General features: G+C 43.8%; 1 protein-coding gene across 5 annotated transcripts in view; it reads left to right on the forward strand.

Annotated features, from left to right (window-relative positions):
* LOC135499498 (prolow-density lipoprotein receptor-related protein 1-like) overlaps nt 1-16903 on the forward strand; it is a 65334-nt gene that overhangs the window by 18242 nt on the left and 30189 nt on the right. For 2 of the 5 annotated variants that reach the window (XM_064790273.1, XM_064790274.1), the window contains exons 4-31: nt 794-829; nt 4160-4294; nt 4617-4733; nt 5005-5130; nt 5440-5585; nt 5953-6055; nt 6316-6472; nt 6714-6939; nt 7348-7531; nt 7818-7955; nt 8171-8416; nt 8702-8876; nt 9118-9373; nt 9723-9912; nt 10048-10179; nt 10399-10545; nt 10793-10930; nt 11136-11255; nt 11651-11757; nt 12030-12165; nt 12607-12642; nt 13416-13475; nt 14628-14768; nt 15009-15170; nt 15494-15739; nt 15858-15980; nt 16218-16412; nt 16589-16793. In XM_064790273.1, coding sequence (XP_064646343.1) covers nt 794-829; nt 4160-4294; nt 4617-4733; nt 5005-5130; nt 5440-5585; nt 5953-6055; nt 6316-6472; nt 6714-6939; nt 7348-7531; nt 7818-7955; nt 8171-8416; nt 8702-8876; nt 9118-9373; nt 9723-9912; nt 10048-10179; nt 10399-10545; nt 10793-10930; nt 11136-11255; nt 11651-11757; nt 12030-12165; nt 12607-12642; nt 13416-13475; nt 14628-14768; nt 15009-15170; nt 15494-15739; nt 15858-15980; nt 16218-16412; nt 16589-16793 — 4183 coding nt within the window. The remainder of the gene's footprint in view (nt 1-793; nt 830-4159; nt 4295-4616; nt 4734-5004; nt 5131-5439; nt 5586-5952; nt 6056-6315; nt 6473-6713; nt 6940-7347; nt 7532-7817; nt 7956-8170; nt 8417-8701; nt 8877-9117; nt 9374-9722; nt 9913-10047; nt 10180-10398; nt 10546-10792; nt 10931-11135; nt 11256-11650; nt 11758-12029; nt 12166-12606; nt 12643-13415; nt 13476-14627; nt 14769-15008; nt 15171-15493; nt 15740-15857; nt 15981-16217; nt 16413-16588; nt 16794-16903) is intronic. The other 3 variants (XM_064790275.1, XM_064790276.1, XM_064790277.1) reach the window with 3 other exon arrangements.

Consider the following 16903-nt stretch of genomic DNA (forward strand, 5'->3'; position numbering starts at 1 on the left):
TTGAAAAGTGGTGCCCCATCCCCACCACCAGGAAGTAATAGATGATATGGCCGTGGGTTTGATAACAATCACCTTCTCAAGGGATGAGGATGCTACTTTTAACCCTGAATATTTGATGATCATATTTACTATCATTCAACAAGTTTGCTTTTGTTGTACTGCAGTCAAACACATTGGACAGTCATGCTTTTAGACTACAAAAGTGAAGAACAGACATCTTCAGTGAAGGAATTTATCTGGTATTTGTCACTGAATATTATCTGGCAACACTGTTACCTATTTTGACTCATCCAGGTCAGATTTTCAACATCATCATGATATGTCTGGAATTTATTTGCATTAAAGAATATCTTATCAAATAAAAGTTAACCAGACATCAAGTAAAAAAGGCAGCAAAATGTCTGTGTTTGACTGCAGATCTTGTGGGCCGTTTGTGAAGTGTGTTGGTCAAAGCAAATGTTTGGTTGATCTCCCAAATTGTGTCAAGGGCTTATTAGCAAGTCCAGGCCAGAGATGGATCGTACCAGGCAAGATGAGCGTGTGACATGTTAAGGTTGTGAGCAGGACTGGGCAAAGTTAAATTGCGGACTGATTTGCCTTCCTCTTCAAAGTTTAACTTTGAGTTTGAGGCATGTGCCACTGCTCTGGCGTTTCCAATGCTTGGTCCCAATTTACTTCACAAACGACCCACAATGCCATATTGAATCTGTACTATGCTTCGTCTTGCTTTTTAGCGCGTATTCAAAATGGTGGAGGTCACATTGTCACTTTGCTTCTTTCTTACTGCACTTAGGCGATCAGTTGAAGCGACGACCGTGGTCCGGAGCAGGTTGGTTACAACAACATCTTATAGTGTCTGCAGAGCATGTTCACTCAAATATCCAAATCATCCACAGTCGCTATGGGAAATTTAGGGTTGCTGTGGTGACATTTTATGCTGCCATGGTGATTATAAGGTTGCTATGGCGATATTTACATGTTGCCATGGTGGTATTTACAGGTTGTCTTGGTGATATTCATGTCACCATGGTGACATTTCTATTTTGCTGTGGTTACATCTAGAAACAATGTTGTACTTGTTGACAAGGTCTTTGAAATTTAAAATGACCACCTGCAAATTTTCATGAAAACATCAAGACCTTTTGTATAGTTTGCTCTGCATGTAATAATGGAAAATATTGGATGCGTGGGTGACACCATCTGGACCTGTCGTCTGCTCAGCATCCAAATGTTTACTCAGACTCAAAGAGGATGTTGACAGTGAGGATGTGAGTTGTCGTTATCTTGAAAATTGGTTTCAGATTTTTCCGTAATTGGATGATTTGGATGTTTGAATATATGTTATTTTGCCTTCCAGGGAAATTTCTTTCGAGTATGCTCATTATTATGAAGTGGAAGAGTTTAATTGGTTTTCATGACGTTCAGAAAAACCTGTCTTTGCCCCATTTCAGACGGAACCAAAAATGTTTGTTTAAAAAAGCTTTTAATTGAAGTCTCATAATGAGTGTGCAAGTGAGATGATGGGATTGCGTAGCGACAGAGAGTGTTGTAGCCATCAGTTGCTAGTTCTACCATATCAGCAATATGTGGAAATCATGTCTAAATCTTGCACCCCGTGTGAGTTTGCCAAACTCCGCAGCCTTCAATGATGAGTATACTCGTATCCGTGCACTGTACCATAGTGTTCACCTGTTCCCATTCTGTTCCCTGTTTGTTCCACCCTTGTTCGCCTGTTCACCCTTGTTCAACTTTACACCCTTGTTTGTGAGCATTGATTATTTTACGATATCTTCCAGAGTTCAGGTAGATTTACCTTCTTTGGACGAAATGAAGATAATCGATGGTCCCTGTGATAGCCTGTTCACCCCGAGTGTCACCTGTATCCCACTGTACACCAAGTGTTTGCCTCTTTCCCCCACACCCCCTGTTTGCCTCTTTCCCCACACCCAGTGTTTGCCTGTTCCCCCACACCCCCTGTTTGCCTGTTCCCCACACCCCCTGTTTGCCTCTTTCCCCACACCCAGTGTTTGCCTGTTCCCCCACACCCCCTGTTTGCCTGTTCCCCACACCCCCTGTTTGCCTGACCCCCACACCCCCTGTTTGCCTGTTCCCCCACACCCCCTGTTTGCCTGTCCCCCGTGCTGTATCTCCCTGCATCCCATGTCCTGTCCATGTTTTGTTTCAGCAAAGTGTTTTGATGAGAAAGAATAATGAATACGTCTTTCTCCAGCTGCAGTCACGGCAAAGAAGCCATTGGGTTTTGAGAGATTGGGCTTTCAAGATTCTCAGCGAATTGCAAGCCGGCTTTCACAAAAACTTCATTTGGTTGATTCTGTATGTAGTGAGCACAGTTGCCTGGTCAGATTGCCTAAATGAGGAGGGGATTGGGGGGGGGGGGTCTTTAGTTTAAATGTAACAGAGGTAATGGATTCTCGTTGCATGTCTTTGTTGCTTTGTGTGAAGTGATGTGTTCTGCATGTGCATATTTGTCCTGTCTTAAGTCGGGTTTTGACCAAAATTGTCTTTAGTTGTGGTGACAACCGTCCTATGACAGTATGGAGATCAAAATCTCATTTCCTGGGTTTTGCATCATGGGAAAGTCAGCAGATTCGCTGAGGATTAAATGTTTTCCCGATGATGCCGTGGCGTCTAATACAGTAATTAAGCATCCTCATCACCGCTTCCTGAGATGGGAATTTTCAGTTTTATCCGCTGCTGGGTGATGAGAGATGATTAAGGAGTTGCCCTGGGTGCCATTAAGAAGCAAATTAGTAATTACAGCTTGATGCGAACTGAGATGCGAAAGTGAAATGTGAATTTAAAACGATGACAAGATTGAAATGAAATTAGCATTGCGTGTAACAGGTCCCAGTGCAGTACTTGTGGATTGCAAGTTGTGTGTATAGTTTGTTTTTCAAACGTGATATTTGTTTGGTTTGTGTAAAGTATCTAATCACTCCTGGGCAACACTGGCGATAGTTTTTTGCAAAACCCCCAAAACATCCACGTGAATGCCTATCCCATTGTTGGACTTTGTTATCAGGAGGTCAAACTATGAGACAGGCATTCACGTTGGCATTTTGGGGATCTGTGAAAACCTCGCTAATAGTTCTCTTGTCTGGCCTGTACCATAGGGCATATTGTGTCTACCTTTCATGAAATTACAGAGCACACTCTCCCTGTGATTCAGTCCCCACATCCACCTGCACTCCCACACACACTTATGAAGTACCATCAGGTATTCCTCTTAAGATCCTGGTGGTAACTTTGAATATTAAAAGTTTACTGAATGAGGGACTGCCCACTTTCTTTCAAGGCCCAACAACATCGCTCACACTGCAGTTTTCGGGTACAACATCGACAGATAATGAATTGAGTGTTATGTGGCATCATGGGTGACTTCACACTCATCATCACGGTAAATATATGTCGGACGTCACCCGTGATGGCCAGCAACACTCGGTTAGTCATGTGTTGTTGATGGGGCGGGAACGAATGTTGAAAGTCCCACAATGCTCTGTAATGTTTATTCATTTCGTGATGTTGTTTTTTGCTGAATTAAGAAGAAGGAAATCCCAGTTAGAAATCAGAGTCAGTGAAATCTGAAAGATTTGAAATTTGATCAAAAAGTCAGGTAAATGTTGATTGAGTTGGTACTAGCTTATGGTAAGTGATATTAATCAACCTGAGCTTCATTTAATGAGGTTTGCGATCAAATTGTAACTTTTATCAAAAGCACTGTAACCCTAACCCTGCATGCAACTAATTAAAACTGCACATTTTCTTCTCTTACAATGCCATTTGCAATGTTCGCCCATGACTAACGAAATTATCAAGATTGTGAAATGTTGCTTTGAAAGTCGTACTTATCCTTTGTCGCTGTATTCAGTCGACAAATCAGTTTTTCATGAATGAAACAGTCGATCTTGGAAGAGCTTAAATTGAGGGTAGACTGTTGAGTTGTTTCATTACATTCTCGCGTCATCCTTTGTTTGTGATCAAAATATCAATAATCGATGCCCTCACTTGCTTGATCTATATTTGTTTACATCCATAGTTGCATCAAGTTTGCCATGATATGATTTACATAAAGACACCCCAGCCATCAAGCAAGTCAGCATGAAAACTTCATCTCACTTTCCACCTCTCCGATTTTCAGGTTTTCCGGTTCATTTCAAATGCCGGCCAAATCAGTATCAGTGCCCAGGTACAACCACTTGTATTGATATGGAAAAGGTCTGTGATGCTCGCAAAGACTGTATAAGAGATGGTGCAGATGAGGGATACTTCTGCAGTAAGTATTAGTGATGTCAAATTTCTGATTTTAGGCTGGTTTCAGACCTTTTCCTCTTACTAACTAATACTAAATTTGATAACTGAAATGAAAAGATCTCGGTCTCAACTCTCTGCTGATCTTTGAACTTTCAGAATTGGACCAAAAATAAGCATTTTAGAGGTATTTTGGCGCAAGAGATCAAAGGACAAGATTTTTACAAGGAACAAATTTCAGACTTCTGACCACAGGTTTTTGGCATCCCTGAAGTATGGAGCTGTTTTGTGAAATGTGAACCCACGGCTTTCAGCTTCTATATCAATTGCAATTATTCCCTTTACAGCGAATGCGGACTGTGGCACTAAGAACTGTCCCGAGAAGTGTAAGGAAACTGTGGAGGGTGCTCTGTGCTATTGTAAAGATGGCTCTCAGTTTAATAAAAATACATCTCTGTGTGAAGGTGAGTCATGCCAGTCACGCACTTAGTCCTCTTGGTCCCTGGTGCTGGGACAGCCTTGTGATACAAGCTTCCCTTAAAGGGACTTGTGCCAGGGTTTGAGAAAATTTCACATAAAATTGTGAAACAATTCGTACCATCTGATATTGTTCATTGAGAGCTTTCCAATGCATGGTCATGTTGATAGGTTTAGGACTCCCATTCCTAGGGACCAATTTCACCTTTCACACTACTATCTGGTGGAATATCTGATTTTCCTCCATTCATATTTCAGACATGAATGAGTGTTCATACGAAGGTTACTGTGATCAGAACTGTAGTAATTCAGTGGGCTCATACACGTGTTCTTGTACCGATGGTTACCAGTTACAAGATAAAACTGCCTGCAAGGCTGTCAACGGTAAGAATTGGATTGGGAACGAGTTAATCCTCAATCATGGCTCAAAAAAGGTGATGAATTGATGAAGATAGTACCCTATGTCCCCTCCGTTTGGAGCGCTCTACCTGGTTCTGCTTAGTTGTTGTTGTTTGAGAAGTGTCTTGAGCTTGTGCTCAAAGAGTTGGTTGTGTGTACCCAAGAACCGCCCTCTACAACTTTGTAAACTTCATTAGTGTTGGCACACCTGTCACTGCACTAAGAAACCAAGTCAAAGTTGAAGCATTCAAATGTTATATTTCATATTCAACTGTAAACTTGGTGTAACTTCAGACCCCCATGGCACAAAGGAAGTGCTCCTCGTGGCGAGCATGGACGGTATTCAGCAGTACTCGACTGACGGAACGAAGTTACAGAGCTTTTCCCAGCAGCAAGCGCAGGCAATGGACTTCAACCATCGGAATCAATCAATCTGCTGGGTTTGTATTTTCAAAAACCACCTCTTGGAAGATATACCCAACCTACCTCACAGTTGAGTTGGTTCTGACCAGGAGCTTGACATCTGTGCCTTGCTGAATAGCTCGAATCCCGGTATCATCAGAAAGCTCATCTGAATGTTTGTGGTTTAGAACCTTTCCTTCTCAGTGTTTGATTTACCTTTATGGCTGTGCTACAGAACCAGACCTATGTCTCTAATAAACCTGGCTGTCATCTCTTGTTGAGCGCAATATGGCAATGAAACATATGTCATAACTTCAAATAACGAGAGAACTAAGGGTATTGGCTTGAAATCCAAAGAGCATGCTCTGTCATATTGAACAAATCATAAATGATTTTCTTTTCCAGGTGCGGCTAGGTGCGTCTCCGATCTCTGGCACAGCCATGTTAATGTGCAGTAGCATCGACCTTAAACAAACCTGGAGCATCAAAACGCAGTATAAACTGAATGGTGAGTAGATCATGTAACATGTCATATCTGACCTAAGACAGAGCGCACCTGTCAAACCAGCATCTAACGAGGTACACTTGCTGAACCACCCACCTCTAAATGCTTCAGATGGAGCCACCTTAAGAGGCTGAATGAGAGCTTCCCAACGAATGGTTTTGAGTTGAGAGCGGAGAAACTTGCTTGAAACTTCTTCAATTTCTTCCAAGTTTCCCAGAGTTATAGTATTGGTAACTTATATTCAATTTCCTCTTCTTCTTCAGATGTTGAACAGATGGCTCTCGACTGGGTCACTGGTAACTGGTACTTCACTGACAAAGTCATTGGACGCATCTTTGTCTGTACGGGGACCGGCAAGCGCTGCCGGACAATCCTCTACACGAGCCATCCAGGCGATATAAAGTTGGATCCACAGATGGGGTAAGACTCACTTCAAAGCTCTCACAAAAACGTCTGTTCTTTCACACAGAGTGTTAGGGCTTTAATACGCAGAGAACCAAGATAGACACTACTAGGTAAAAGTGGAGGGCATCGGGTTTGTTGCCTTCAATGCCTAAGGTGAGTTTTAGTCCTGGTTGAATGGTACACAGAATTTGCAGATTCTCGTGAATGTGGAGTTTTTGATAGATTCAACATTTCACTTTTTCTCTTCATCTCTCAGGTTCATGTTCTTCACGAAATCGGGCAGCAGTGCGAAAGTATCGCGGGCAGCCATGGACGGTAGTGGCAAGGAGACGGAACTCGTATCCAAAATGATCACACGGCCACGTGGTTTGACGCTGGATTACGCCAACAAACATGTCTACTGGACTGACACGTACGCAAACTACATCCAGAGGATCACATATTTTGGAAAGCAGCGGACTGTAATAATGACTGGAAAATGGGTATGTTGGCTGCTTATTTTGAGAGCTGTTTCCACAAATCATTTGAAACTGATTGGGAAAGGACTTCTCTCAGTTCAAACCTTACTCTCACATAATTTCAGCAGGTGTTTGTCATGAATGCGCCTGTGAATGACTGAGATTTGGGCAAGGTGCTCTGGCACTGTCTCTACAGATTCCCACCAGTTTGAGCAAAATCTATTCAAGGAGATTATCAGCAGAGCTCTCAGCAAATGGATGATTTTAGGCTGTAGCCATGACAACTCTGACTGGGAAGCCGCCATCAGTCGTCATGTTGTCGTAGCCTCGAGGCAGGTTTCAGTGATCAAAACTGCTTCTATGTGAGTGCTTTAGGCTTTTCAACTCGTAAAGTATTCATAAAAAATATATATGGATGATTTATTTTCATAGGTTGACAACATATTTGGCCTCGCCATCCTGGAAAATATTATCTACGGCACAGATCAACAGAACGGTAGCATTATTCGCTTCCACCGTCACAAGCACATGAAGGTGGAACCATCTGCCATCGTCTCACGGCAGTTGAAGATACCCCGAGCAATTAGCATTTATCACAGGCAGAGGCAGCCCAAAGGTAAGTGTAGTCTTGGTAGACTGGCACATGACATCCATACGGAGTCGGAAAGTCAACTCTCAGAAACTGGTAGCACTTTAGACTTGTCTAAGTTGCCTGCGTAAATCTCTTAGAGTTGGCTTTTTGAGTCACTGCACCAATGTTGAGCTCCAGACGCGTCCTATATGTAAACAAACAGCCTCTCCCTCCCCAATAATTGGTTCTTGGTCTGTTGTTGATGTTATCTAAGTTAACGGGCACAAACTCAAACCAATCAAAGAAGTAATGCCAGTTGTCTCATTTTCAGTCTTCAACCAAGCTTGTGCAAACAAGGGTGGCTGCTCCCATTTCTGTTTTCCTGTCTATAACAAGACGTTGCACGCATCTTCTCCAAAATGTCAATGTGAAATCGGTTTCCGGCTCGTCAACAACACAAAATGCATAGGTAAGATATCTCATTGAAACTTGGGCAGACGACATCTTTAATCACATTCAAAGGACAAGCTCACTTTACTCCTGATGGCTCATAGACCTTATATCAAGCTTAGCAGATGACAGTTCCTGTGTTGGTGATGATATTTGTTCCGTGAAGATCTATGGGCGTCTTTGAAATCACTTACAGAGACAGATATTCTTGACGATTTCTCCATTCTATTCCAGCCACAAACAGTTCAAACTTCCTGATCTACAGCAGTTCACGTCTAAAACTCATCCGTGGAATATCCCCGAATAAATCTGATACTGTCGACGCCATGCCACCATTGGTCGACATCAACAACCCCGGAGCGGTTTCGTACCATGCGGCGGATGGATTTATTTATTATTGCCACGTGCATCTGTCACAGGGGCGGATCGGGAGGAGGAAGGTCGATGGGTCGATGCGCAATGATAGCTTCATCAGTAAACGTGAGAAATGTTTGCATATCTTCGTCATCATCATCAATGTGGTAGCGACCTGTTTGCCAAAATGGGTTCATGTTAAATGATTTTCATTGGTAAAAATAGATAGTTTCCAAAATCAAAAATTAGTGTGAAGCAAACCCCGAAGGTTTCAAGGATTGAAATCTGTACAAGCAGGTCTTGTTCCCCTACTCATCTCCATTCAAATTGTTGTTGGTGATTCGATTCGTAGCGAATTTACAAACTTCTCTCTGAACTTAACATAATTCGAGTCACCCTCTCACTTTCCAGGCATCAAGCAGTGCGAAGGTCTAGCTGTCGATTGGATTGGGAACAATATTTTCTGGACTGATGGTCCGTTGAAGTTGATTAGCGTGGCAAGTCTCGTCGACCCAAACATCCGGAAGGCGGTCATCAGCGAGGGGTTGACCCACCCGAGAGCCATTGCAGTTGACCCAGATGATGGGTGAGTTGGATTAGGAGATGAGGGGTGGCGTGCGCTTGAAATGTCCGACTCATTATCCCAACGTTATGTGTGCAGTAATGAACCTGACTCTTGACATGCGACCTTTGGTCAGTCACTTGACCTCTGTTGCCATGGCCTTCGACACAAGTGTTAAACTGAGATTCCTGCAACCTGGTCCCTCTGCGCAGGTACAACCTCATGCCTCTGCAATGGTAAGCAAAAGTCTTATTTCTTCTTGCAGTCACATGTACTTCACGGACTGGGTGAAAAGTTCCGACAGCTCTGACGCGTTGAGCCATCTTGCAAAAATCTGGCGTGCAGGTCTAGACGGGTCCAACATGCAAGTGATCGTTGATGCCAGTCGACCTTGGCCGCTGTACTGGCCGTGCGGCTTGGCGTTAGATCTGAAGAAACGTGACGTCTACTGGGCCGAGGCTTATTATGACAGGATAGAGAAGATCACTATGGATAGCTTGCAGACTGGTCACACGCCGGAGGTTTGTAGCTCAGAAGGGATAGATTGGAAGGTTTCTGATGATAGGAGTTTTGTAAAGCGCTTCTCCTGGTAGAAGCCCAGCTGCCTGAAGTGTACCGATTGACCTTCAAACTTTGATGTTGTAACATACAATCATTTGAAATGACATCATGCACTCTGACTGCTGTGCCATCGCAGTCGCTGTAAGTTGTGAATCATAACGATCGTTTTGTTCTTCTTAACAACCATACGGTGAGGTTGCTAAGACATCAATGGAAGTAGCACACATGGTGATGAATGCACTGTCCACCTCGCAAATGGATCTCCTAGATTCCCTCAATGAGACTAAAAATAGAAATGTCATTTTTCAGATGGTCCTCCAAAAGCACCCCGACCTGAAACACCCTCTTGGTCTCGCCCTCAACAACAACTCCCTCTATTGGTCCGAGATATCAAAGATCGTCGAATTCAATTTGACGTCGAAAAGAAATGTTTCAAGTCTACGAAGCGATGCGTACAGTTATTTTGACCTGAAGTTCTTCAGCAAAGCAAGCCAACCAGGTGAGTCGGGTATTTGGACCTTTGTTAAAGTACCTGCTAGTCAAAGTAGTCTGTGGTGTTTGCCAGATCTCCACAAACTGAAATGCTGCGGTTGCTTTTCATATCATTTTGAATCGTCTTTCTCTCTTCTTTCAGTATCGCATTCAGTCTGTGCCCATCATAATGGTGATTGTAGTGACCTCTGTCTGCAGAACTCATCCCTAATCCGCTCTTGTCATTGTCGGGATGGGTATAAGTTCAAGAAAGGATCCGACTTGGAGTGTGAACGTAAGTAGAATAGCCTTGGATCTGCTTCTTCTTCAGTGTTCGCTCTACACTTGGTGATTTTATTCTCCAGGTAGTATTCCTCCTAAAGGGGGAAGAGCATTCTATATGTGCCACTGCAGTTAGGTACCAATTAGGTTTATTGGCCTAGTGACTCTGTCTTCTGCCAGAGGTAGAGACCACGCAGACTACTCATGTTTCTCTCTTGGTGGGGTCTTTCAGCTAATCCCGATTACAACCACACGACAGGGTGCCGCCGAGATATGGAGTTCCAGTGTCTGCGCTCTGGCGTGTGTATCCCCAAGGAAAGTCTGTGCGATGGAGAGCAGGATTGCCAAGATGCGTCGGACGAAGACCGTGTCAAGTGCAGTAAGTTAGGCAAAAAGGTCATGATGTACAATTCGGCCCAAATTTTTCATGCTAAAGAAAGAACTGTTGCAGATCAAGCTATTTGAAGTATAGAGAAAAAGTGGAAGTTGGTTGACCCTTGGTCTGGCCATTGGAGGATCAACCAACTTTTATCTCTCTTTGCTAATGGGAACTGCAAAGGCTTTGAAGTAGGCTGATACCATCCTTTGAAGTTTAGCACTTCACTTTATCTTCTTTACACTTCTAGTGGCGAAACCTTGTGATGATCCTGAGCGAATGCACCGCTGCATGAACAACCGTTGCATCTACAGTCGCTGGTTATGTGACGGAGAGGACGATTGCAGGTCCGGCCAACTCGATGATGAAGACCCTGCCAAATGTACCAGTAAGTTTGCCTGAATCTTATCGAAATCCTAATTGCTTTGATCTGATTGGCTGACATTTTGAATTCTCTTGCCCTGATTGGCTGAAATTGTAAATCACTTGCAGTGGATTGGCTATTTTGGATGTATTGTGATCTGATTGGCTGAAATATTGAACCAGGAGGATCTGATTGACTGATGATTTATTTTCTGATCATCCATTTCCAGATAAGACTTGTCCTGAGAAATACCGTCGGTGCAGTGATACAGGCCGATGTTACCCGCCGGAGTGGTACTGCGATCATGACTATGATTGTGAGGATCATTCAGACGAACCAGCGCATTGTCGTAAGTAATCTGCTTGTGTAAACGGCCACATTCTTCCCTGGCCCTGATATGAACTGGTTTCTCAAGGCAACTTATCCATAGCAGAACAGGTCTGGATAGGTTACTGGCTTAGAAGGCTCTTTAGCCCTTGTCCGTAGCCAAACAGGATAGAACACCAGCTGGGAAGGCCCTTGATTCCATTGCAACTGGCTTACAAGTCTTGATAAGGTCATATCTGCGTCAGCCTACTGGGCATCATGTGTATTTCCTCCACCAGATAGGGCAACAGCTCAGTCAGCTGGCTGAATGCAATTGTGAAAGACTGTGTGACATCATAAGCCTATGGCTGCTGCTGAACACAGTTTGATTTCCAAGCTTTGCAACGAAGTTGTGTATATTCAAATTTTGGTTTTCAGATGATGTGACGTGTAGCTGGGACCAGTACCGCTGTAATAACTCACAGTGTATCCCAGCATCCTATGTCTGCGATGGTGACGGTGACTGCAAAGATGGGTCAGATGAGGTAGGTTGCTATGTTGACCATCTAGAGTTTGACCAGTCGACCACAGGATTATGTTGCATAAGTAAACTATCTATGCAACTGGAGACTTGGATTAACCATCAGGGGATCAACTTTGCCATCAGTGGATCAACTAGGCTTGCTTAATCAGACACCAGATAAAGGTGTGAAGTTCGTGGCGTCAATATGTGGGCATCTAATATGGAGAATACTCTTGATCTGTGGACACACTGAGTGCCTCTTCCTGCATCCATTGCCACCCTATTCTTCTTCAGACGGACTGCCAGGGCAAATACAATTGTAACAACGAAACCGAAATCACTTGTAAGAAAGGTGGCCGATGTCTTCCTAAGTACTACCGCTGTGATGGCCTCATGAATTGTGAGGATGGCTCTGATGAGGAAGACTGCGGTGAGTTACCGAGTTACACTTTACACTGGTGTATCCTACTGAATATACAGGTTACGAGCCACATATGAATTGGTTTGATTATACAGGGTTACAGGCCTCAGCAGCCTCATGAGAATAGTTTGTAGTAGTTAAAATTCTAGAGTGAAGATGTATCTTTCAACTGCCTAGAATTGCTTGAGGATGAACTCAGGCACGTCTGCTCTGGCTCTGCTCAAGAAATACCCTGAATCAACATGTTCCCAGCCTCCCCCCCTGCAATATTGGACCTTCTTTTGCCAAATTTCTACTGCAAAAGTCAATCTTGAATCCGGAAGATTTTAATTCGGTATGTTGGCAATCTGTTTTGTGTTTCAATGCCGAACATTTCCCAGCTGCCTCACTACCGGTAGCTCTCTGTAGACTGTATGTATATTGTATTGTGAAATATTCTCAACGTTCTAGTGTGGGACCAGAATGGTGGACACGGTCATTTCCCAGGTATGCTTCTAATAAATGCCTGGTTTCCTCACCCAAAGTTTTGAAATTCGAAATCAAATTTGTGATTTTCCAATTATGTTGATAACGAGCATTGAATAAAAACTTAACAACAATGTTTTGGGGACCAATGTGGAAGTACTATACTTGCCAATTTTCATTGCTCTGGCTTGTCTAGTTACTTAGCCGGAAGCATTAATGTTTGAAATTGCCAGCGGGCCAGATGTAAGCAATGTACATAATGAACCAAGCCTTTGAGGAATCCTTATGTCTTCTCTATCTGCATCGTGAGGTCTGCTCATCACAAATCATCTTTGCCTTTCATTCATGAAAACACTTTGCATTGTCCACCTCAACCTAATTAGTCCAAGCACACCTCCACCAGTTCAGATCACGTGAAAGGTCACTACCACCCCGAACAAAGTCACTATCAGAAACTCTGCCTTTTGCACAAGCATATCTTAACCCATCATTCACGTTTTATACAAAAAACTTCCTCATAATCACAGCAGCAGCAGTAGTTTGCATGTAAGGTCATTCCTGAAATCTTTACATGGTTGATTTGTGAGTAAAACAGCCTTCCCCCTAGGGTCCAATTAGGACTTACTTCACGTCTCGTTGAGTGCGTTTAGGCTGATAAGTGGTAATATTTGGAGCCAACAGTGACTGCTAAGGACATTGAATAGAGCGAAGTTCATCTTCACTACCCAGAGTATTAGTTAGGGGAATTCACCATCTCTCAATTACATCATTGTGACCTACTCTAAACATTTTAGAAAATGCGTTCCCGGATCGTAACCCCGATTACAGCATTGATGCGCCTTGGACTTATCCAGGTATGCTTCTACAGGTGAATGGATCCTGACGCCATCTTGACTGAACAAATCTTGCTGAGTCATGTGCTCTTCCAACATTATCCTGCCAAAATGATAGAGCACCATTAGCAGTTGTCCTCAGATGACTCGGCAAACTATGAACAAAGATGGCTGTCAGAGTCCTGAGCCTTAAGCAAACATGTTTGGTGTCGTTGCATGGTGTAGTACAATCTTAAAGGGCAAGGTTGAGAACAGTGTGCTTCCTCTAAAATACTTGAGGAGTCACCTACCAAACAAAAAACATCAACCTAGTTCCTCTTCTGTTTAGTAGGTGACTCTCTGGTGTTTAAGCCACACACATTTTCTCATTCATCCTGTCCTTTAATATCTTAGCCTTTTCGTTCATTCGCTGTGATGATTATTATTCTGATGTCATCACTTTGTTGTCTTTGGTGGCTGTGATAGTGTAGAGGTTTCATGTTGTTGTAGATTTCAGAATCATAGGCTTGGGGAAAGGGGCGGTCAGGTAGTGATGATCTTGGTCTTATGATCAAAGGGTCATGGGTTCAGTTTTTTGCACTGCCACGCTCCTTTGCAACCCTAGCCAAGATTAACACTCCAATACACAGCGCGTCATGAGAGGTTCATACACATCTTACAACTTGCACGAGTTTCTCTTTGATTTACAGCAAAAACACATTTGATATTCTTTGAAGAGTATTCATTGACATATTAGTCTTGCTGTTGTCATGCATTGGTGTGGTTTTATTATACAGGCTGTTTAGTGTAGTCAGTTGTCTTGCATGATTAATAATTGAGCTTGAACAACCTGCAAACAAGGGATTCTTGTTGCTGCAACCTACAAAAATCACTTGTTTGCAGTTTTCGCATCGCATGAATGGTGATCGCCAGGCCCTGCGATCAAAAGATCTTTTTCAGCTTATTTTGAGAAGTACCTTCGTTTGCATTGACTCCTGCCCAGTGGGTGGCTGCTCATGGACCTCCAATTGATCTCCAGATGATTAAGCACAAATTTCTTTCTAAACACCATATTTGACATTGGAAGAAGCCATGTTTTCTCTCCTGTGTTCATGTTCAAGATATCAGTGATACAAGCAACAGGGACCCTACATGTTTAAACTTAGGATCTGATTTCTCTCTCTCTTTCTTCAGATGAGTTCAACTTCCAATGTGAGGAGAGCGAGTTTAAATGCAACGACGGAGAATGTATCCCAGGAATCTGGCTGTGCGACCGCGAGGTGGACTGTGGGGACAGCAGTGATGAACAGCCGATACAGTCCTGTAACTCAACAGGTATGGAGAGGTCGTACTTGAAGTCTGTTGGAGACTTCGTCAGGGCAGATGCCGGAACTGGGCGGGAGAGAGAAGAGGAGCTAGTGCATAACCCGCTTCAGGAACTGAAACCTTAAACTTTGGCAATGAATCTCTTAGGAGCCAACCATACCTAACGTACCAATAGACAATGTGTCTTTAGAAGTACCAGTTTCATTCTTCTCGTGAGGGAACTGATACTCCTTCCTTCCTTTCTTCCAGGAACCCAAAGTCCAACCAACCAGTGCGAGCCTGACAAATTCGGCTGCAATTCGACAGCGCTTGTTTTCCAGTGTTTCGAGCGGATGGACGTCATGTGTGACGGGATTAAAGACTGTATGGATAACTCAGATGAGACAGCTGAGGAGTGCGGGAACAGACCAAGTAGGTATCAGTTTCAGTTGGAAGTGGCATAGATCAGCGGGTACATGGCAGTACAGCCACGTCTGTTTTCAGCCTTCTGGTCTGTTTTTGGCAATGAAGCAAGCAGAGTCACTGGGTTCAGCGGTACTGACAGTCTGTCCTTTGACCAGTATTCCTCTCTATTCATCATTAGGGAACAGGTCTGAGGCACATGAGCTGGAGTTGAGGCACATTGTCATTGAGGAGTGAATCTGAATTCGGTTCCAAAACCACCTTTGAATCCACGTGTGTCTGTATTCCAACCCGAACCTTCAAAATCAAATGAAATCCATCTTATTTTTCAGTCCCCTCCGTCTGTAGGCCCGGGGAGTATGACTGTATCGGAGGATCTCCACGCTGCGTCAACTTGACCAAAGTTTGCGACAACCGTCCTGACTGTGACCACGGAGCAGACGAAGGCCTCTTCTGCAGCAAGAAGCTGTGCGATCTGAGCAGTCCTTGTAGCCACACGTGTCATAACACGCCTCAGGGTCTGTCGTGCTCGTGTCCGCCAGGAATGGCCCTGGATGTCGATGATCGGAATTGCATTAGTAAGTATCCCGAACATTTAAGGTGTATCATATAACACCGAGTGCAGTACTAGTACAGTTTTTGTGGGAGATGACTCAAAGCTTTAGGCCTAATGAAGATCTTTTCTTATCTTTCCAGAGGTAGGGTGTGGCTGGGGCATCTGTAGCCAGGGATGCCAGGCACTGAGAGGGAGCAGAGTCTACTGCACGTGCAACGAAGGTTATAGTATGGAAGCTGATGGCTTCACCTGTAAATCTAACGGTAGGTACCCTGGTCACTCAATTACATTGGATGGGGAATTTGGGGCAGTCATGTGGGGTAGAACAAGGCAAAAGGCAAAGCAGATTGTGTGTAGACTTCGTCAGGTGTAGTCCTCAGTCTGTGCTCATGGCCAAAGCAATGTTGTTGTGTTAGAGTTAGGATTACCTTCCATTCCATGTGCTGTAGTCTCAATGAATCTCACTTGTCGTTCATTTGATCTTTGTTTCGATCTTCCAGATGGCAGAAACCCCTTCCTCATCTTTTCCAATCGTCATGAAATGCGTCGCCTCGACATTAAAACCGGAGCGTATGTGTCGTTGGTGTCTGGCTTGCCGAATACAATCGCCCTCGACTTCCACTACAAGAAGCAGATGCTGTTCTGGACAGACGTCGTGGATGATCAGATATCCAGTGGGACCATGATATCAAATAGTAAGCCAATGATGAAGTATTCCTGTCCTGTTGATTGGAACATATAGGACCATGAGTTCAGCAGTTCCCTTGGTCCATATCAAGAGTGAAGTCCATATGAAGAATAAAAAGCTAATGATTCCTGAAGTTCTGCTGATCAATGTTTGAAATGATCCTCAACTTCTTTGACTTTCCAGCTCTGAACAACATCAAACCAGTCATCTCTGTCGGCCTCGCTACGGCGGAGGGCTTGGCAATCGATTGGATCGGTGACAACATCTACTGGGTGGAGAGCCACCTGGATCAGATTGAGGTGGCACGACTGAATGGCTCGATGCGGACGACCCTTGTTGCTGGCAATATGGAGAGTCCGAGGGCGATCGTGCTGGACCCAAGATGGGGGTGAGTTACTCAACTCTTGATGAAGTTCTAGTGTTCTCTGTCACCAAGAAACTACCCGAAAAAGTTCGGGCGGATTGAGATGGTGTGTTTTCTCAAGAGCAAATTGGATG

Source organism: Lineus longissimus, chromosome 15, assembly GCF_910592395.1.
Source record: "Lineus longissimus chromosome 15, tnLinLong1.2, whole genome shotgun sequence".
NCBI classification, from domain to species: Eukaryota; Metazoa; Nemertea; class Pilidiophora; order Heteronemertea; family Lineidae; genus Lineus; species Lineus longissimus.